Genomic DNA, 24,003 nt, shown 5'->3' with positions numbered 1-24,003 from the left:
CCCAGCCGCATACTGTAAACGTTCAAGTCTGCGACGTAACCGGCGCCTTAAAGGTCACCATTTCTCCTTTGCGTTTTGTAATCTATACGTGATGTACAAGAATTGACGCCAAGCACTTAATCGGCAGCGCTCGGATGTAAATAAAGCTTGTACACCCCATGCCGCTGCGTAAAATAAACGTTGTGCATTCGCGACGAGCTAAATGACTCCATGCACCGGCTTAGTTGCGCAATGCTTGTTAATAAGATGCCAGATAATAACCAGCAATAACAATAATAATAAGATGCCAGCTCGCACGCGCAATCTTCATAAATGACCGCTTCAGGTACGTAGTCCTGGCCATTGTTTCCTGCAACATTGTTATAGAAGAGCGGCTTTAAGACAAAACACGTTTTACTACAGCCAAAAAAAAAAGAAAAACGAGCGCCTTGTGCATAGACCGCCTGTTTCATTCTCACACAAAACGACTAAGAACAGTTGCGGAATACGTTCTCTAGTTTGCAATGCTCGCGACGCAGCGTCAGGCACCGTCGCAGAGTATTGGCCGAAACAGCGAGAGTGCAGACAGAAAACTTAATGAACGGTGACACTTGCGTACTTAAATTTCCATATGCAAGAGTACCAAAACGCCATCACAGCTGCAGAAACCACGTGAGCGGGAAATCCATCACCCCCTCCCGGGTTCCGAAAAAATCCGCGCGGCGGCGCTAGCGTATCTGGAGAGGGCGTTCTTCGGGCAACCCTATAGGTCTCACTCTTGCTTCGTGGGACCGCAGCGGGATATTGAGCGAAGGCACGGCGTTTCTGCTCAGCCGCTTTCGTAAGGGCTCGCCACAAAAATATAATGAAATCGTTGAGCAACAGTCAACTACATTCACCAAGGGGGCCCCAAAAGAAGTCGTCTTTGTTTAAATGCTCGCTACATATGACCATTTCCTCGCTCACCTGCTTCCCGATGCGGAGCTTGATCGCCGGCAACTTCCTCCGTTTCTTTTTTTCTTTTGGAAAGTGGTGCTTTTCCTAATACTTTTCACAATATTGCACGATTTGTGCATTGTGGCACACTGCACATGCGTTTTTGCTCTTCGCTGGTCGACTGTCTTTCTTTCTTTTCCATATGCAAGAGTACCAAAACGCCATCACAGCTGCAGAAACCACGTGAGCGGGAAATCCATCACCCCCTCCCGGGTTCCGAAAAAAATCCGCGCGGCGGCGCTAGCGTATCTGGAAAGCGCGAATAGGCGTACGAGAACGCAACACAGCTATCTCGGGCCGCTTCGCCTTTGAAACCACCGTAGATTACCTCCAAGATGCTGCACCGGATAAAAACGGAGATGCGCACTAACTTTTCCCCTCTTCTAGCGCGCGCAAATCTCTCTCTTGCTCGCGTGAAAAGACGGAGTGTAGCCTCCCCGCTTTCCTCCCTTGCGGGCGCGAGAAGACACCGCTGCATCAAGTCGCCTTCCTCCTCGACTCATCCTCGCGAGCTTCCCCGCGCGCCTACAGCATTTGGCGCGCGGTGACGATGTTATCGCACTTGGACTTTATATAGAACATCACGGCGACGGCGGAAATTCGCCTGGAGTGTCCATATAATTGCTGTTATATATCTCTGTAACTATAACTGCTATTATATATAAATGCAGAAATTACACATTTTTTCACAGAGACTCAGAACACGAGCTTCCTCGGCATGACCTTCGAGATTGGGGCTCGTCCGCGGCACCCGCGGTGCACTAAACGATATATCGGAGGCGACGTGCTGGGAAATACGTCATGTATGCTAGTGGCTACAGTGCATGCGTAGTCTTAGGCGATTTTTAAATGCTGCTAATAAGCAAATTATAGAATCGCCAGACTTGCAGCTTAGCCATAGAGAGTTGTCTCCGTAGTATACACTACCGACTTATGACATATTTAGCTAAAGCGAAATTTCGTAGCAGTCGGACTCACCAGCAGAGCCCTCTCGGCGATCGGGAAGAGAACGAAGTTGCTGCACATCAGGCTCGAGACGAGCGGCAGGAAGACGGAGCGGAGCACCTTGGGCAGCACCTCGCGGTACGTGTTCTGGCTCCGAATCGGCTCAGTCTCGGCCTTGGTCGACTTGACGCCCTGGCCGTGAACCTGGCGCGGCGGTGCCGCCACGTTGAAGCTAAGCTTGGCCTTAAAGTTCTTGGTGATGTTGCGCAGCCGCGCCGTGTTGAACGCCGTCATCACCAGCGGCGCCGTGTGCTGGATCTGGCCGTTGTACCACAGCACGGTCCTGTGCGAAGGGAGCGGGCGAGGGAACCAGAACGCCGTCATTAGCCAGCCACCCAGCCAGCCAGCCAGACACACGCACGCACGCACGCACGCACGCACGCACGCACGCACGCACGCACACACACACACACACACACACACACAAACAAACAAGCACACGCACAGAGAGGGGGAGAAAGACAGAAAGGTACAGACGGAACAAACACGGACAGAGACAGACCAAGCAAAATATAGTGAAATAATTGAGATGGACAGACGGAGCAAGACGACGTCGTGCCTTTAGAGAAGACAGCGCCATTATTTGAGAAACAAACATGGCGGCGTCCGTCGGCAGTTGTCGCAGTAAATGTGCTCGAGGCCCACAGTTTCTTTTTTTTTTCTCTTAAATTTCGGGAAAGCCGATGCCCTATTCCGTGACAATTTATTTCATTTTGTTTTTTCGTTATTGTCATCGGTTGCGCTGCGCTGTCCATCCCGATGGTAACGCGGTTACACAGTGGCGTCTGAGCTAATGACCAGTGACGAAGGAAACCATGAATTTTCTTCTTTCTTTTTTTTCCAAAACTAAAATTCGCAACTAGTGTCTCTCTCGAACAAGGCAGCGCGGTACCTGCGCCGCGGAACACACGGACCGCTGGCGTTGAACAGGCAACCCTGCCTGACCGCCGAAATATGTCAGTCAAGTGTATGGTGCACTGTATCTCCCTTTTGAACGTCGCTATGAGAAATGACATAACTTCAGCGTACAAGAAGATAACAATAATATTTTGGGTTTTACGTGCCAAAACCACTTTCTGATTATGAGGCACGCCGTAGTGGAGGACTCCGGAAATTTTGACCACCTGGGGTTCTTTAACGTGCACCTAAATCTAAGCACACGGGTGTTTTCGCATTTAGCCCCCATCGAAATGCGGCCGCCGTGGCCGGGATTCGATCCCGCGATCTCGTGCTCAGCAGCCCAACACCATAGCCACTGAGCAACCACGGCGGGTCGTACAAAAAGAATGACAGCTACAGTGATATCGTGAACAAATATTAGAAAGAACTCGGAAGCAAAATTTTTTTTGTAACTTGTTTGAGCAGTAACTTGCGCATGTAATGTGACCCTGTACAAAGGGCTGGGGGCCAGACACCGCATATTCTCAAGTTTTGACCGGTTGTCCGGATGATCTCGTTTCGTTCTCGCAACGATGCCCGGATAACGGCTCTGGCTTCTGGCTCAAGGTCAATTGAGGGTCGCCGACAACGGGAGCTAAAAGCATTTCGCGTTTAACCAATACGACGCCACATACCCGGTCGCCTTAGTCATCTGGTAGCCGAAGTGCAGGTTAAAAACGTATTTGAACAATTTGTCGCTGGCAATGTCCAGCAGGTAGGTGTTGATGTCCGTGGTCAGCGGCAGGCGCTCCACGGTGTACTGGATCGCGGGCTGGAACATTGTCTCCAGGATCTCCTCGCGAAATTTCTGCTCCTCGGAGTCAGCTTGCGCGAAGCCCTGCGCGAAAGGATGGCACTTTTATACATACATACATACATACATACATACATACATACATACATACATACATACATACATACATACATACATACATACATACATACATACTTGCATACTTGCATACTTACGTACTGCGTACGTACGTACATGCATACATACATACTTGCGTACTTACCTACTGCGTAGATACATACATACATACATACATACATACATACATACATACATACATACATACATACATACATACATACATACATACATACATAGATACATACTTGCATACTTGCATACTTACGTACTGCGTACGTACGTACATGCATACATACATACTTGCGTACTTACCTACTGCGTAGATACATACATACATACATACATACATACATACATACATACATACATACATACATACATACATACATACATACACGCACACATGCACGGTAAAGCCTCGATTTAACGACACCAAAATCTCCCGTAATTCTTGAGTCAAATAAATGCCTTCGATTCCCCAGATGCGTATTCATAGAGCAGAATGAGCAGAAAAAGCACGTAGCTACGAAGTTGACTCAACTTATACAAGCCAATTTATTGGGTAATCAACAATGGCCGAACAAGAAGTGTTCGGCCGCTGTCCACAGGTACTGTTTCAGAAAACTGATTGCTCACTTTTTTGGCGTACTCTGCACTCGAGGTATCTTTTTTTTTCGTCGTCATAGGGCTGACAGCATACTGACGACCCTCTTAGAAAATTCGTATCGTAAGGCACGTCAATTGGTGAAAATGATTTTTTTCGTTCTCACGCATGTCCAATTTCGATATGCTTTTGGAACCAAACAGTTAAAATATCTATGTCCCAAAAATATTGCCGCACTTACGTACCCGGTGGTGATTTCGGCCGACCTGATTGATTCATTGTTTCTCAGAACAACGCCTCAGTAAATGTTACGTGCACGGCGTGTCTAAGTGCTTGAATGAGTAAAGCGCAAGGCGACAGGACCGGGGTGTCGCCGGTCCTGTCGTTTGGGTTCTTCTTCTGTCCTGGCCTATTGCGCCTTGCTCCTTACTCATTCAAGCATGAACCAACCAGCCCAAGCAAGAGATTTACTTTAACAAAGTGCCACAGGAATTAGCTTCTTGCCACAGTCACGGACGAGGGAGACTCACATTGCTGGAAAAATTGTTTCAGTAATTTTACAGCGAAGCTGTATACGGCTAGCCGATTCGTCCGTCCGCCGCCATGTACGCCAAAAACGCTTTCATACGCCAAAACGCTTTCAAACACCTTTGATTGATTGCTTGATTATTATTACTATCATTATTATTATTGTGCTGCTACTACTAACTACTAACTACTACTACTACTGTCTTCCTGTAAGCTTGTATTGTTTCGATTTAATTCACTTTCATTGGTGAAAAATAAGTGGACAGGAAACACCTCAAAGGAAACATATCGTGTTCAAGATGACCGGCAAATAATTTTATTTATTTATTTATTATTCCCAGAACGTCGTTGGCATTAAAGTATGTTTATGTAGGTGGGCGGTTATGCTGATTTGATGTGGATGGTTCCCCTCTTACGAAAGTATTCGGATATTTGCTTATACCGCTATCGCTTATCTACATGTACAGCACGCAGTTTATCTAAATGTCTACCCACCTACATATCAATCTTACACTCCCTCTCACATTCGCGAGCGCATGACACCCGGGAAACTGCAGTTGAGTATCTATCTATCTATCTATCTATCTATCTATCTATCTATCTATCTATCTATCTATCTATCTATCTATCTATCTATCTATCTATCTATCTATCTATCTATCTATCTATCTATCTATCTATCTACTCCCTCTCACATTCGCGAGCGCATGACACCCGGAAAACTGCACTTGAGTATCTATCTATCTATCTATCTATCTATCTATCTATCTATCTATCTATCTATCTATCTATCTATCTATCTATCTATCTATCTATCTATCTATCTATCTGTCTATCTGTCTATCTGTCTGTCTATCTATCTATCTGTCTGTCTGTCTGTCTGTCTGTCTGTCTGTCTGTCTGTCTGTCTGTCTGTCTGTCTGTCTGTTATCTATCTATCTATCTATCTATCTATCTATCTATCTATCTATCTATCTATCTATCTATCTATCTATCTATCTATCTATCTATCTATCTATCTATCTATCTATCTGTCTGTCTGTCTGTCTGTCTGTCTGTCTGTCTGTCTGTCTGTCTGTCTGTCTGTCTGTCTGTCTGTCTATATGTCTGTCTGTCTGTCTGTCTGTCTGTCTGTCTGTCTGTCTGTCTGTCTGTCTGTCTATCTATCTATCTATCTATCTATCTATCTATCTATCTATCTATCTATCTATCCATCCATCCATCCATCCATCCATCCATCCATCCATCCATCCATCCATTTATACGTCTGTCCGTCTAATCCACCGAATCGAATCCGATCCAACGCAATCCCGCTCACATGCGCGATGCCGATGATGTCCGGGAAGGTGTACTTGAGCGTGTCGCCCGCGTGCACGACGTCGCGCGTGCTTCCGTGCAGGCCCCAGATCTCGAGCAGGAAGAGCACGGTGAGCAGGCACTGGGGCAGCACCCAGCTGAAGAGCGGCATGCGCTTCTCGCGCCACGCGTGGATGGCGCGCTTCACGAACACGGCCCGGGTGCGCGCCCACAGGGAGGCCGGCGAGGACTTCACGGTCGCCATGGTCTTCACGTGGTGCGCTGTAGATGGGGACGATATTACTGAGCTACTGAAGAAGCGGCGAGCCTCCACAATGCCAAATGGCCCGACATCTAATTGCTTTACCCCCCCCACTTGCTTGGTAAATGGATCGATTCACCTGCTTCACCCATTGACTGAACTACAGATTGGCTGACTGATTGGATTGTTCGCTTCAATCATTGGCCGATAGACAGAGTGACTTGCTCGATTAACTGAATGCATTAACATTCTCAAAGCAACACGGGAGCTATAGGATAGATGCTGCGGTTATATAACTGAATGAATGATTTACTAATTTTGTGGGCGATTTTGAGTGGCTCATTAAAATTGAAATCCTGAGGTGTTATGTGCCGAAACCATGATACGATTATGAGGCACGCGGTAGAGATTACCTGAGATTACCTGAGATTACCTAGCGTGCACCATATGCACGACACACGGGCGTTTCGCATTTCGCTCCCATCGAAATACGGTCGTCGTGGCCGGGATGTGACCGCGTGCCCTCGGGCTTAGCACCCACTGCGCTACCACAGCGGGTACTGACTCATTCAGTGCTTGGATTCATCAGTTAATTGAATGTGTTAAACGGCCTAAGGTAACCCTGGGCTATGCGATGCACACCGTAGTCATATAGCTGAGTTAACATAATTGACTAATTATGGACCAATTGGTTAACCGATTGAGTGATATATTGGCCCACTGATTGCGTTAGATGTGTTTAACGTCCAGAAGCAGCACGAGCATCTATCGGTATGATACACGCTGTACTGACTGACTGACTGGTTGACTAATTTAGTGATGTAATTACTGATTAATTGATTGACTGGGTTTAACGTCCCGAAACGACACAGCGCCCAACCCGAGAGGCGGCGTAACGGCGACCTATGCCAATTATGGAATTCATGGGGGAAAAGAAGAACAATCACAGGGGGCTCCCAAGTTAAGCTACAATACTATCGCTGTCAGTACAACCGAGCTGAATTCTTGCATTACGCCGTACTAACGATACTATACGCACATGTTCGAGAACATAAGTGGCTCCACGCATCCTGTAAGCCGACACTGTCCCGTGTATAGGATCTGCGCGTTCGGGAGGCACGCGTTGGCGGGCGCACGGATATCTCGCTGTTGAAAAAAGTCGATATGAAATGTAGAACGCGCACTGCAAGTGCAGGAAACTAAGGAAGTGCTATAGGACAAGCTCTTCAGTTGCGCCGCTAAAATTCCCGGCGCTTACGCCCCGACCACGGTGCCAATAAGTGCACAAATAATAATAATAATAATAATAATAATAATAATAATAATAATAATAATAATAATAATAATAATAATAATAATAATAATAATAATAATAATAATAATAATAATAATAATAATAATAATAATCAGCCTGGTTACGCCCACTGCAGGGCAAAGGCCTCTCCCATACTTCTCCAACTACCCCGGTCATGTACTAATTGTGGCCATGTTTTCCATGCAAACTTCTTAATCTCATCCGCCCACCTAACTTTCTGCCGCCCTCTGCTACGCTTCCCTTCCCTTGGAATCCATTCCGTAACTCTTAATGACCATCGGTTATCTTCCCTCCTCATTACGTGTCCTGCCCATGCCCCCATTTCTTTTTCTTGATTTCAACTAAGATATCATTAACTCGCGTTTGTTCCCTCACCCAATCAGCTCTTTTCTTATCCCTTAACGTTACACCTATCATTCTTCTTTCCATAGTGCACAAATCCTCAGCCCTTTAATCTTTGTCGTAAAGGGGTGGTACATAATCATCCGTCAACAGCCCCTGCAAGCTCTCTCTCCCGCAGCAACCACATGCGACGCTTATTTCGTGCGTGTTTTGAACGTCACGTGCGACATGTGTGGGAAAGTCCATTTCGCAAACGCGCCGCGACTGTAGTCATGTAGTCGCGCCCGAAATGAGAATACCACAGTGACCTTTTACTCGGCAGGTGTGCGGACCTTGTTCAACGCGGCCGCGTCAGGAATATGTCGCAAACGGGCTATATATATATGGTTCCAATCAGGGTTCCAATCAGGGTCAATGAGGCTTCAGCCCTTCCTCACCCCCCCCCCCCCCCCAAATTTTTCCGAGCTGTCATTCACCGCCGACCAAAACAACCCCATCGCCGGAAACCATGATGGCTTTTGTCCAGAATCTCTTTTTCACGCTGGAAAAGACATTTCAGCGCGAATCTTTGCAAAATCGGGCTGGATTTCACGGCAACGCAAATGCACCGGGAGTCACATAACGCAAGGAGCCCCATCCGAGCAAAATTTCAAGGGCGTTCTGATGGCGAGCGGGCTCGTCGCGGCACCTCGCAAAAGGCCGCGGAATCTACGGAGCGCATACATTTCAACTCCGAAACTTTATGGGAATAAAATTCGCATAAACTTCTGATGCGAAAGGCACATTGACATTTCGAAAGTCACGCTTTATTTAGATTTTCAATTCAGGAACTTCGTCGGTTTAATGTTGCCATAAACATTTAACGCCAAAGGTGCGTTGACTTTCTGAAAGTCGTACATCGGACCATACAACTGCACAAGCCATGTGTTTACATTATCAGACAAGTTGACAAAGCAGGCAGCGATTCCGATGGGACGAAGCGTCGCAGAAAAGAATATCGACTTATTTTTTTCACCTGCGCCTAAGCACCTATGTCAAGACACTAAAGCCAGGAAAGGCAACTACGTTCTTATTTATTTTTCTACTTCGACTTTAATTCGCGAGGACACATTGAGCCTCTCTTGTTTGTTCTCGCTACCCGCGGGCAACCAGAGCCAGCCAAGCGCACGCGCTTTTCTCGTGTTGCCCCAACCCCCGCGCGACGCACTTCGATGTGCATTTGTTTTTCTCTGGCCGAGTGGATTTTTGCCTGGCAGAGTTTTGGACGCTTTCTGGCTAGCAGGTGAAAAAAAGAATGGTCGCTCGCCGCCATCACTGCGGCGACTCGACGGCTTGCAACGCGTTCGCTTGAACGCAACCTCTCCGGACAATTTTGTCTCGCCGGTGTCGGATACCGAGCAGTATGCGCACGGTTCTCTGTGGACCAAGCGTCTCACGTTTTCTTCGATGTTCCTTCCCTAGCCACATTAGGTGCCCAAAGTTGGCATTCGATTGTGGCCAACATGCTTTCCTTTGCACTTTTTTTTTCATTTCCCTGCCCCCGCCCTACACACACACACACACACACACACACACACACACACACACACACACACACACACACACACACACACACACACACACACACACACACACACACACACACACACACACACACACACACACACACACACACACACACACACACACACACACACACACACAAAAGAAAACATTGTTTCCGTGCTTCAAATTGTCGCTTGGTGAGAGTTAGATTTTGTTACTTCTACTTTTGCGGAAAGTAATGGCCCACGGGACACTTCAGTTGCCGGATACCCTTATCATATTATTGCGTTAGCAATTATATGGACAGTCCAGGCGCATTACTGCCATCGCCGTCGCCCTCAAGTTTCGTATAAAGTTCAAAGGCGATAACATCGTGACTACGCGCCGAGCACTGTACGTGCGAGTGAAAACCAGGGGGTGGGGTGGCATGGGTGAGCCGACGATGGTGGCTCAGTCTTGTGCGCGCAAAGGAGAAAAGCGGGGAGGAAGCGCGCCGCCTTCTGTCGCGCACGATTCATCAAGAGGGAAGGAGGGAGGGGGTGCTGTGATCTGGGAATCTGTGGTGCCGCAACATGTTTATTTGCCTTGTTTGACGTATTATATCACTGACTTTTGCTTAGATACGTAGATTTATTAGAGACTTATGCGTATAATTAAATATCTTGTTGCGTGATTTTGAGTATACGTGCAGCGAACTTTGTTTCCAGTGACACTCTTTTGCCCTTTATGAAGCTGTATCTTCACATTTGTATATTCCATTGCGTCTTCTAATGTACAAAGGGGAGTCAAATTAAAATCAGCTAACCCGCCCCTCGCAATAACGGTTCGGTTCATTATGTGCGAGGCGTGCGCGTAGCACACAGGCATACAAAAGTGACACGCAAGTGTGAGGATAAAGGTTTTTAATGCTCTGAACATGGTTCCGTGACATAACGGACACCCCAAAAGTTGACCACCGTGGTGTCGTGAGATTTTTGACAACTGAAGGTGTTTCCCAAAAAGAAATTTGTCGCCGTATGGCTGCCGTGTGCATTGGACATTGCATTTTATTGGCCACTGCGAAGCGTTGAAGCAAACGGTTCAAAGGAGGACGTGAAAGTTTCAAAGACGATCCAAGACCGGGCCAAAGCCACCATGCAACCGCCCCCAACACAGTTACAAATGTTCATGAGCTGATTGGACAAGAACGGAGGATAAGCATCGAAGAACTGGCAGGTTGTGTGAACATCAGTTACGGTTCAGGTCACACTATAATTCATGACCATCTCGGGTATCGGCTCTTGGGTGCGCAATGGATGCCCAAGATTTTGAAGCTCCGCCAGAAAACGGAGAGGTTCGGCGCTGTTCTGACTCATCTAATCTGGTATAACAATGAGGGTTACGACTTCTTGTCTGCAATTGTGACCGGGTAAGAATCATGGTGCCACTACTACGGGCCGGAAACACGACCGCAAAGCTTACAGTGGAAACATTCAAATTCACCACCCCCAAAGAAAGCAAAGGTCTTCATTCCCACCGGAAAAGTGCTGTTCACTTTTTTTTTTCGATCGTCAAGGGCAATTACTGCTCGAATTTGCTAAACCTAGAGAGACTATCAATCGTTTCCGATATTTTGAAATGTCTAATCCGCTGCGTGTCACAATCAAGAAAAAACCACGCGAAAAATTCAGCAATGGGTCACTGGCTCCATGACAATGCCCGTCCCCACGTCGCTGATGTGGTTAACATAACCTGGCAAAGTTCACGAGGGAAACGCTGCAACATCCGCCATACAGCCCATACCTGTTGCCTTGGGGCTTTCACGTTTTGGGGCATTTGAAAAAAGAAAGTAACAGCTCAATGGAACCAGATTCGTGTCGGACGATGACGTGAAAAAGCCAGTTACAGAATTTTTGAAGCAGCAACCCATGGAGCTTTATGAGACGGGAATCACGCGACTCGTTTGCCAGCGGGACAAATGTCTAAATGCTCATCGACACTACTTTTTAATAAAGTACCCCGTTTGTCATATATTCGCATTGGCTCACTTTCATTTGACTCGCCCTCGTACATTTTGCCGAACTCCTGCTTTTTATATGTACTCTATGTTGCGACTATAATTCCGATGCAATTACTCCCAATACGTACACGGCCGGTGACAGCTGCTCCTGCGCAATGCATTAGAACAAAGGGCAGCGTCATTGATATTTTCTCCTGGCCATTGGATATGTACAAAAATGTAAACAAAGTTCTTGAATGACAGAGTCTAATTAAAATATTTGTCCTGCTTTGCTGGTTTCAAACTGATATAGTTTTAAAGTTCATGTGATATTTTCTTTACTTAATAAATAGGCAGAAAATATGGAAGCATTGATATCAGTTATTTCGGGCGCAATTTTTGAGACGTACGAGTACATTCTTTTATGGAAAATAGATATTTGACATGTCTTGGCAGTGCACAGCGTTCAAGAATACGTTTGCAGCATCTTTGACAATGGCAATGCAGTTATTATTCATGTTTTCCATCCCTCGAGAAATTCTGTAAGGAGGAGGCCGAGCTGCAACGTCAGCCACCCACTTTCCGTCCACTTTCCGAACTGTTATGCGAGATCCCGTTCCAACGCAGTACTATACGGTATAACGAAACTGACAAATAAAACGCGAGAGCATCGGCTGTGCGAGGCCGAATGAAAAGGAAGCTCTTTGAACATCCGCACCGTTGTCATTTATAATGGCAACGAGTTTTTTAGCTAATAACCGAACAGAATTAAGGCGACGACTGTCATTTTCTGCCGCGTTATAATACAGCTGCAATGATCCTTTTCCTACCAGTGGGTGAGCACTAGAGAAATTTGTAATGAGGCGCTACGATGTCACCTGGGCTAGTACTGTAGCGTGGCGCGCTATATAGTTTTAAACCATTTACAACATTTACCTTAATTTCTCGCTCACTAAAGCTCCGTTTTCGATAATATTAACACCTCGGACGTTATCGAAAATAAATCTATCATTTTCGCTCGACCTAATTTGTGCCTTTGTATAGTACTTGGCCATTTCAGAGGGAAATGGCAACATGAAATGAGAGAGCAAACCCGTGCAACATCATCCAGACGGTGTTAACAGTAAGACTTGGAGTCGGGTAGGATAAATTGTGCGTACAGACGACAATCGGTGGTTTGTTAGACCAACAAGTAGCACTAACAGAATTGAAATATGCAGTCGAGGACGACCAGGGGACAAAGTAGTGAAATGATAAAATTTGTGGGCGCAGAATGAAATTGGGTGACCCAGGATAGGGGTAAGAGGATATCGATGGGAGAGGCCTTCGTCCTGTCAGCAAAGAACATTTCGGACGTGTATGTAGTGACAATCAAGAACCCGGAACAGTAGCAGCAAGAAATTGTTTTGTAAATCGAAACATTCCTTCGAGTAGACTCGCACGCCCAGAAAGAAGGCAATGCTATAAAAAAACACTTATTTGCTAAATATAGATGACAACGAAAGCGGCGAGGATATCATCGTATGGAAGGGACATATTGTCATCCACCCCACGAAGCCACAGAAACGCACAGGTCTTTCTCAAACACAAAGCGTCCTTGTAGCTTAGTGCTACATACAGTAGGCTGGGCGACGATTTCCCCCTTTTATTTACCTTCCTCAACCTTGCGGGCTTCCGCGGAACTGTTCTGACAAAGTCGGGTATCCTTGACTAACAACGCCAGCTTGGGTTAAGTCCGTCCGCTCTTATACGCGTATAACGGCGTACATTCTAGAAAGGTCGTGCTTTTGAAAATACGCTTCAATGGAGAGTTTTAGCTGGTTCTAGCTTTGCGCGATGCACGATACGTTGCCGCAATACGTGATACATTCTATACTGTAAATATATAGTATGGTTTGCGCGATGGTGAGTGGGATGCTAAAACGTTGACCCTTCGGCATGTCTACCGCGGTTCGGCGGAGAGGTGGCGCATGCGCAGAGACCCTTAGATACGTATCGCGTCAAGTTAAAGCTATTTACTATTCACGTCAAGCCCATAATCTGATCAAGTATGTTACCTTTCGGTTATGTGGAATTAGCGACAGCATCTAAGAAATTATGCGCCGAGCGATTGATGGCAGCGATAATCCGCTGAAAAAAAAACGGTCACCGGCATCAAGTAGATGTGCGTGGCAATATCCCCAAAAGTGATGCACACAAGATAAATGGCATAAAAGTTCCTACTAAATTTACCAGACGGCGCTGCGATCATTCAGCTACCATGGATTTGTCCAATCTTCGTGCCTGTGGCTTGAGACGTTCTTGCAACTTATTATTATGCTCCATTTGCCTTTATTACACCAAATTTCGGAGCAGTCACACTGTCTAAACGCAGAAGGCAAATAATACTATGCGTGCACGCATAACTACTGCGAAATGTTGCGTTATAACAACAATGTTTTGTTGAAGCTGGTCAATTTACAAAAGGCCCAAGAACCGAAGTCAGCGAGACAAAATCTAATCTGTGAACTATACCCACCATTTCCAATGCTGTCTGAACCGCCCCGCTCTGGGTACTAGCGCCAGAGTTTCGTCTAATAGTAATTCGATCCAGGATGCACGCGTGGCCTCCGAGATGACGCGCCAGCGCGCACAATCTCGGAGGCCATGATACGTGGTAGTGATGGTAGTGAACACAAGCCTTACGCTTGGCCTCGACGGCGCCGGCGGCGTCGTCATCGCGCTCCTTCTTGCGCTGCGAGCGGTGGACGTGGTACTCCTCGCCCACACGGATCAGCACGTCCTCTAGCGACGTCATCGACAGGCCGACGGACTCGACGCCCAGCTCCTCGGTACGGGATTCCAGGTCCTGCACACCCGGGGGGAACGTATATTGTTACGGATGTAAAATAGAGTTATTTACAGTAAAAAGGGTAGAGAAGACATGCGACGGTGCGAAACAGCCATCATCATCATCAGCCTGGCTACGCCCACTGCTGGGCAACGGCCTCTCCCATACTTCTCAAACTACCCCGGTCATGTGCTAATTGTGGCCATGTTTTCCCTGCAAACTTCTTAATCTCATACGCCCACCTAATCTTCTGCCACCCCCTGCTACGCTCCCCTTCTCTTGGAATCCAGTCCGTAACCCTTAATGATCATCGGTTATCTTCCCTCCTCATTACATGCCCTGCCCATACCCATTTATTTTTCTTGATTTTCTTGAACAAACGCGAGTTATAACTCGCGTTTGTTCACTCACCCAACCTGCTCTGTTCTTATCCCCCTTAACGTTACACCCATCATTCTTCTTTCCATAGCTCGTTGCATCGTCCTCAATTTAAGCAGAACCCTTTTCGTAAGCCTCCAGGTTTCTGCTCCGTAGGTGAGTACTGGTACAACACAGCTGTTATATACTTTTCTCTTGAGGGATAGTGGCAACCTGCTGTTCGTGATCTGAGAATGACTTCCAAACGCACACAAGTAGATGTATTCCCATACCATTTTCAGTGTCTCGCTACCTATCGTAAACTGCTGTTCTCTTCCGAGACTGTTAAACATTAGTTTTCTGCAGATTAATTTTTACACCGACTCTTCTACTTTGCCTGTCCGGATCAGTGAGCATGCATTGCAATTGATCCCCTGAGTTACTAAGCAAGGCAATATCATCAGCGAATCGCAAGTTACTAAGGTATTCTCCATTAACTCCTATCGCCAATTCTTCCCAATCCAGGTCTCTGAACACCTCCTGTAAACACGCTGTGAATAGCATTAGAGAGATCGCATCTCCCTGCCTGATGCCCTCCTTTATAGGGATTTTGTTGCTTTCATTATGGACGACTACGGTGGCTGTGGAGCCGCAATAGATATTGTTACGTGTGGAAAGACACAACTGAAACAGGCTATTTACAGGCTATTTACACTGGGGCCAGAAAGCCAGCCGACAATCGCTCGCGCCAAGGGCACAGACCCACTTCGTCGTTCTCGCGGCGGCTCGTCTCTTGAGCATCTCGCGCTAATATCGTAATATAAGTCTTTAAAATAAACTAATAATCAGTTAATAATGTGTCTTTAACAAACTTGCGGAAATAAGAACAAAGACCCAGGAAACTTCTGAGGTCTTTCACTGTCCTCGGCTGCTTAAAGTTCCGAACAGCAGAAATCTTTTGGCGATCTGGCCGTATACCGCCCTTGGCGACGAGATATCCCAGCACAAGAGCTTAACGCTCACCGAAACGACACTTCTTAGAGTTTAAAATGAGGCCAGCCTGTTGGATGCAGTCCAAAACAACGCCGAGCCGCTGGTTGTGCTCGCGGAAAGTTAGGCCAAATATAATCACGTCATCTAAATAACAAATACAAATCTTCCATTTGAGATCACGGTGGATGGAGTCCATAAATCGCTAAAATGTTGCTGGGGCATTACACAAGCCAAAAGGCATTACGTTCCAAAAGGCGTTACGTGTCAAGCGTAACAAAAGCGGTCTTTTCGATGCCAGACGGGTGCATCGGTACCTACCAGTACGCGCCCCGGAGGTCAACTGACGAAAAGTGCGATGCGGAGTGGGGGCAGTCAACAGCATCGTCAATGCGTGGTAAGGGATACACGTCTTTCTCTGTGACAGCATTCAGGCGGCGGTAGTCGACACGAAATCTCCACGAGTTGTCTTCCTTTTTCACTGGTATAACAAGAGTTGCCCAAGGACTGCAAGACTCCTGAATAACGCTTTTCTGCAGCATGTCGTGGACCTGTTCGGCGATCACTTTTCTTTCCGTGGGAGATACGCGATAGGGATACTGACGTATCGGAGTCGCTTGCCCTGTGTTGACGGGTAGTGCATGCGTGATTCCGGCAACATCCGGGAACGCTCGCGTTGAGTAAAATCAAATACTGACGTGTAGCAGGCGAGCGCTTGTTGGAGTACGTCCTGCTCGGAAGAACACAACGGCTTGTTTATCATGCGTCGCAAGTGATCCGAATAGTTGGGCAATGGTCGACTTATGTCCAAAGACGCTGCAACTTTTCGTACATCAATTGTGCCTTGCTCCTAAAATGTTGCCAATTTAAGCCCGACTGACAGGTTAACAGACCCCGTAGAAGCGTCCATTGAACACAAGAAAACGCGCCCGTCGATGGCTTGAACAATAGATCAAGGGACCAACACGTTCGTCTTAATCGCGTTGTTATCATATGGCTAGACAAGAGCGCTGCGTGATCCCATCCGGACACGTGAAGAACACACGGGAACAAACATTGCTGTCCGACCTCGCAGTAACATATTTTCAGACAGCGAAAACACGTCAGCATGATCGGCCTGCAAATCATCGAGTATGGCGACACACACACACACACACACACACACACACACACACACACACACACACACACACACACACACACACACACACACACACACACACACACACACACACACACACACACACACACACACACACACACACACACACACACGCACACACGCACAAACACACACACACACACACACACACACACACACACACACACACACACACACACACACACCATGTTCTTCAGCATGACAATAGACGGAGGAATTGGCGAATCCGATCGTCCCGCGACTGCACCTGTGGATTCTTCAGGAATTTCTTTTCTACTGGTTTAGCGTGAGTCGCCTATCAAACTCGGATAAGTGACGCAAATCGAACACAATGTGGTCAGCTAGATGAGGCGACGTGTCTACGAGTTACCGATCTCGCAGCGGTATCCGGCGATACGCGCACGGTCTCCTGGCTTCTAATCGCTACCTCTCTCTGTGAAGCTTGAACAGGGATGGATGATGATGAGAGCGCGATTGGTACAAAAGTACTGTATGCACATACTGGGGTAATCCGGCTTTTCATGCACCGAGCTTAATCACAGGTATAATGCCAGGTTAATAAGTCAGAGTGCATGTTTTTTATGGTCTTGCTAAAGAAGCCACCACCGATTTTTAGTATTCTTGAATCCAGCAGAAGATAAACACCCACTGAACAAGTCGAGTCATATTTAAATGCATTACTAGCATGTTCAGTTTCGTCTCAAACTGCAACACTGACTTTATTCAGACTTCACAACCTACGTTTGAAATTATTCAATGCGGAGTCCCAGCCCACTAAGCGACTGCAAGTCTCAGCGGCGTGTAATATTACTCGCCATGGGCGTACTCGTCAGTTATGTTTAGTTTGCGCTTCAATTGAAGCAGACTATACGTACAGAAGCTGCAAGCAGCCGTGGCGCAGTCATAAAGTACTACAATCAATGAGCAGTAACACATGCCATGGCCAACAGGAAGAATAACGCACGGTTTTAGGTACACCCCATGAAGATGTTAGCAACTGCCTGAATTAATACGTAGCCGTTAGCATTTAGAAGGCATAAAGTGTGGCGGTGCCCCAGCTCGCTAACTCGATCTGCTCTCGTTGGATTGACAACATACGACACATTCGTCCAAAGGATGTGTCCAGAACTAGGAAGATTGTCGCCATTCATTCATAAATATTCAGGCTCTTAAATACAACAGAGCACTTGACCTACACTGCACTTGTGTTTGGGCTTGAATGTGCCTCCACGATGACCATACCACGCGTTGAGTCAGAAAAGCAGAGATGCTTTTTCTATACCGCCATATTTGCTTACTTCAGTCTCCGTGTCGGTGCGCGTCCGCGTGTACTTAACAATTCCTTTATATATACTTTTATTGCGAAGCAAAATCGGAATACATATAAATTCGCACCAGTACAGATATATGGAGCTTTAAACCTTCGTAATATCACCGCAGTGGTGTCCCTTTGACTCGAGGCATCGGGTACCACTGGGTAGGTGTGTAGTGGGTTTCTGGTCTCATTGACAGGTAACCGCGAAGACGTCTGTCGAAGGCGGACTCCTGGTTGTTGCCAACGACTTGGGCCATGCGCACCGGTGGGATATCACTATATTCAGTTGTGTACGGGATCGTCAGCTTGGCCCGAGTTGGTCAGGCATAGGCGACGCGTCCCAGTATGGCTGAGGCCCGGATTGTCGTCCGGTCGGCAATTCGGGTCAATGGAGAGTGTGGAGCGGAGGAGGAGGATCAGAAGTCCCACTTTCTCTTTTTTTCCCCCGAGTTTGCAATGGCGTTAATTGATCCTGACGTGAGGCGTGTTACGTTTGGTGAGAGGGGGTTCGCTTGCTAAAATTGCATGGTAACAGAAGCATGGCATACTCAAACCATTTATGTATTTGGAACCGAACTACCCAGGAACCCTTACTTTGGTATATTTGTGCAAGCGAAAGAAACCATTACTCGATCATGCATGCGTGACGTTGACAGATGCTGCCGCTCGCTCTTCCGCTACGCATAACACAGTCGGAGCTCAATTGCGCATTTCGTTCGGCGTTCAGTTAAGGCACAGCTCGGGAGTACATCCATATAAGATTTGCCTATCAGATAGCATAGGGGTCACTCCAACCCCTTTCCCCTTGTTGAGCTCTTCTTTTCCTCCACGGCTTTCATGTAGATTAGAAAGAGGAGGAGAGGGCCAAGCACCGATCCTTGTGGTACCCCTGAGGAAACAGGACTCGGAGGAGAGTGAGTGTTAATTAACAGAGACAAACTGGGAACGAGTTAGTAGAAAACGCTGAAGCCATGCAAGCAGTTTGGAATACAAATTTAATAACTGCAGTTTATATAAAAAGAGATTATTGAATACTTTATCGAAGGCTTTTGAAAAATCTAAATATATACAGACAGCTATAGAAGAACGATCGAGAATAGCATGAATATGGTGAGTGAAAGATACGAATTGAGTATCACACGAGAATGCCTTGCGGAAACCATGTTGTGAAGGCGAAAAAAAATGAATTCGATTTAAGAAAAGAAACAAGATTACAAAATAGAATATGCTCGAAAATTTTATATGGAATGCTGGTTGTAGAAATGGGGCGATAATTTAGAGGCGAGTGTTTATTACCAGACTTGTGACGGCGCAACCACCCTCCCGATCTTCCAGTCAGTGGGGAGGGAACTAACTGTTCCCTAGGGACTGTTGAAAAATTTTTGTTAGTATAATTGATGAGTAACAGACTGTATATATAAGAAACCTAGCATTAATGGAATCGTACCCAGGTGAGGGGGATGATCTTAAAATTTTTGTAGCTTTGATCACGCCATTGTAGTCAACTATAATGGGAGACATTACTGTAAATCCTAAAGGTAGCGGAGTTGAATCGGTGGCGCAGCGTCAGCTCGCACTTTTATTCTTCTATGCGTTTGGCGACTTCGAACGTAGGCATTTCCAATGACAAATACGTTAACTGTTCTTCATGAGGCGACTTTGACGGCCCTTATACGGCGATGTAATGTGTGTTCATTTGCACACCAACATCACGACAATGTGTGCCGGTATTGTGCCATGCGTAGGCTTTCAAGATATAAAAGTGCACCAACGACGTGTGCCTGTTATTGAGGTACGCAAACAGTATTACGGCAAGGTTAGAATTTAAAAAGAAAACAATGCGATTGAGACATAGCATTATTCATCAAAAAATGAAACGGCTACTTAACACAACCTGCACTCCGTATAATTGGGTTTCGTTGCGTTTGTCTTCGCCGGACCTCACGGCACGTATGCGGACTGGTTTGTGCAAAACTCCGGTATAAATGAGCAGTACGGATGCAGTAACACGCCTTATACGTGACGTGTTTTTGGCGGTTCCAACGTGCTGTGTCACTATATTGCTTGAACGCTAATCGGATTGTCGTCGAAAGAAATTCCCGAAGAATCCACATCTCGATTATTTTAATGGACATGTGAATTTTTCGCGAATTTCTTTTGTACTTGTTTACCCTAATACCCCTGTTACATGGGCGACCTTAACCGCGGTTAACGTAACCGCGGTTAACGTAACTGCGGTTATCGCTAGACGCGGCTAGCCCGGTTACACGGCAGGCGAAACTGCCGTTAGGCTGCTAACCACGGTTGGCCACCAACCGAGCATAGCAACCTCGATTTAGCGTAATCGATGTTTCGGAAAAGGGCAAAATGGCGGATGGTACTTCTCCAGAGTGCTGCGCTGGCGCTTCGCAGATATCTTCCAAAAAGCGCATCATTTGGCCTGACGCGACAACTGAGGCACTGATACGCATTTGGGAAGATAATCTGGCCGCTCTGCGCTCAAGTAGTCGAAACCTGCGCCTCTGCACAGAGATGACGGCTACGCACAAATTTCAATATGTAAGGACAGCGCAATCAAACTGGACAAGTGAGACACATAAACGCTGTGCACGTGTTTGTGTGCATCTCACTTTCTTGTCCTGTTTTATGGCGCTGCTTTTAAACTTATAACTTCAGTATTTTTAACACGTACTTTTTTGTGATAATTTGTGCAATATGAAATCGCAGTGCACATACATTAACACCTGAAAGCACCGCCTTTCCTGCCTTTCTTATTCGTTTATTTTTTTGTAAATGCAAGCGTATGGTTCCAAAGTACATTCGCGTAAAGTTGTACTCCCATTATTATGTAACCAATGTTTGTTAGTTGAAACATTCATTCTTTCATTAACGTTATTTTACCTTTTCCTTCAGTGGACTTAATCTTATCTTATATTTACCCATTTGGGACCCTTAATTCTGACTCTCTATATATATGTATGCCCCCCAGGCATCCTCACAATCAGAGAAGGAGTATCGAAAATAAATAACCTACACGTGCAAAACTCAGTCTTACACGTTAAAACTCTCAAATATGACAATTGTTTTGCTGATAAATAACATCTTTATGCCACTGTAATCAAATGTCCAAGCAAAATTATTCAAGATGAAGCCTGTACGCAAGAGATCACGTGAGGCGTCATCAGACCATTAAGCGGGATCGGAATAGCGGGTGTAACTCTGGCGGCCTACAGTTCGCGTTAACTACGATTGATTTAACGGCGGTTAAGCTGCCCATGTAACTAGGGTATAAGTTACCTATTGAATTCGTAAAAGTGACGCAAATCGAGCACAACGTGGTCAGCTAAATGAGGCGACGCTTCTACCAGTTGCCGAGCTAGCAGTGGCAACCGGCGATACGCGGACGGTCTCGTGGCTTCTAACTGTTACCTCTCTCTGTCGCGAGGACGAAGAAAATGCATAGTGCTTGAACAGGGAAGAATGATGCTGAGAGTGGGATGTGTACAAAAGTACTGCAGGTACATACTGGGCGTCCCGGCTTATCGTGCACAGAGTTTAATCACAAATATGATGCCACATTAATAATTAGGAGTGCATGTTTTTTTATGGTCTTGTAAAAAACCAATCATAAATTTTTAGTATTCCTGAATCGAACAGAAGGTGAACACCCATTCAAACGCGAACAAGTCGATTGACACTTAAATGCATTTGTGGTGTCTCCAGATTCGGCTTTATCTAACAGAGAGTCTGAATAGACTCTCGACCCTATATTCGAAATTATTCAATGCGGAGTCTCAGCCCACACTACGACTGCAGGTCTCAGCGGCGTGTAATATTGCTCGGCATGGGCGTGTTGGTCAGTTATGTTAAGTTTGCGTTTCAACTACAGCTGGTTGTGCGTAAATACAACAGCTGGTTGTGCGTAAATAAGCTGCAAGCAGCCGTGGCGCTGTCATACAGTATTACAATCAATGCACTATAACGCATGCTGTGACCAACAGGAAGAATAACGCACGTTTTCAGGCGCACCCTACGCCGATGTCAGCAACTGCCTGAAATCACTATGTAAGCGTTAGCCTCTACAAGGGATGAATCGTGGATGTGCCAGCTTGCTAACACGATCTTCTCTCGTTGGATTCGCACCATACGACACATTCGTCTCAACGATGTGCCAAGAACTAGGAAGATTGTCGCTATTCATTCAGAAATATTCGGCCTTTCAAATACAACAGAGAAGTTGGCCCAGACTGCATCTGTGTTGGCGCTTGAACGTGTCCTCACGCAGACCATACCACGCGTTGAGCCACAAAACCAGAGATGCTTGTTCCGCACGGCCATATTTGCTTGCTTTGGTCTCCGTGTCCATACGCGTACACGTGTCCTTAATGATTTCATTATATTGTTACAAAGAGTTGCGAAGAAATGGTTTTATTTACAGGTGATGGATGATGATCGTAGCGTGATAGTAACGCAGCTCGGCCTCTCAAACTCCTCGTTCTCTTCGTCTTCTCTTCTTTCCTCTTGTCCGTGCCTTTCGTATCTGTTACATTTCCCCGCAAGCAGACGAAGCCCGTGCGGCGAGTCAGGATGCACAAGCAGGGTAGAAAGGCTTCAGGCGAGCAATATGAGTCAGCTGAGTTCTGCTTGATCGCCGACCATGGCACAGGAGGCGAGCTATGACGTGAGTTCGCTCAGGCGGTCCACAACTACAAATGGGCCTGAATATTGTGACAAGAACTTTTGGCACAAACCACGCTTGCATTGCGGTGTTCAAAGAAGAACCAAGTGACCTTTTTCCAACGATACTTGTACGTGACGGTCGTCGTATCGCTCTTTTGAACGACTTTGCGAGGCCAGAGTACAAAGACGAGCTATTCGACGGGCTTCTTCGATAAAGAATCGTCACTGTGCAGAACGAAGGGTAAGAAAGTGTCCAGAGGGCTTCGCGGTAAACTTGCATACAGGAGATGAAATGGGCTATAGTTCGTGGTTTCGTGTTTTGCCGTCTTGTATGCGTAAGCGATGAAGGGCAGCACGTAGTCCCAGTTCTTATGATTGGAGGAGACGTACATGGCAAGCACGTTGATCAGCGTTCTGTTTGCCCTTTCAACGAGGCCATTGGTCTGTGGGTGATACGGCGTGGAATGACGGAACTGTGAAGTGCACAAACGAAGTGACTCTACAATGGCATCAGCCGTGAACTGGCGACCACGGTCGCTGATGATGACACGTAATGGGCCATGACGAAGGACCACGGAACGCAACAGGAAGACCTCCACGCAAGCGGCGGTGGAAGACGGTATAACTGCAGTTTCTGCATACCGTGTAAGATGGTCTACGCAGACAATTATCCAACGGTTCTTGCTGTTACATAACGGGAATGGACCCAAAAGGTCAATGCCTACTTGCTCGAACGGCGTGCTGGCCGGTGTCAATGGCCGAAGGGGACCCGGGGCTGCGGTGGTCGGTCGCTTGTGACGTAGGCACGTTTCACAACTAGCCACATAGCGCTTGGTTGTTTCGTACATCTTGGGCCAGTAAAAGCGCTCCTCCGTGCGGTGCAGCGTTCATACGAAGCCGAAATGGCCGGATGTCACATCGTCATGCATGGCGCGTAAAACGTCGGCGCGAAGGCTCTCGGGGACAACAAGCAGAAAACGCGCTCCATGCCCGGAATAAGTTTTGT

General features: G+C 46.6%; 1 protein-coding gene across 1 annotated transcript in view; it reads right to left on the bottom strand.

Annotated features, from left to right (window-relative positions):
* LOC142588844 (phospholipid-transporting ATPase ABCA3-like) overlaps positions 1-24,003 on the bottom strand; it is a 125,278-nt gene that overhangs the window by 35,901 nt on the left and 65,374 nt on the right. Inside the window, exons 7-10 of the mRNA XM_075700663.1 lie at positions 14,349-14,511; positions 6,244-6,503; positions 3,555-3,757; positions 1,954-2,263 (exon numbers count right to left, since the gene is read on the bottom strand). Of these exons, the coding sequence (XP_075556778.1) occupies positions 1,954-2,263; positions 3,555-3,757; positions 6,244-6,503; positions 14,349-14,511 (936 nt within the window). The remainder of the gene's footprint in view (positions 1-1,953; positions 2,264-3,554; positions 3,758-6,243; positions 6,504-14,348; positions 14,512-24,003) is intronic.

Source organism: Dermacentor variabilis, chromosome 7 (assembly GCF_050947875.1).
Source record: "Dermacentor variabilis isolate Ectoservices chromosome 7, ASM5094787v1, whole genome shotgun sequence".
Lineage (NCBI taxonomy): Eukaryota > Metazoa > Arthropoda > Arachnida > Ixodida > Ixodidae > Dermacentor > Dermacentor variabilis.
Note: the sequence above shows the minus strand (reverse complement) of the source record. Positions and strands in the feature narration are given on the sequence as shown.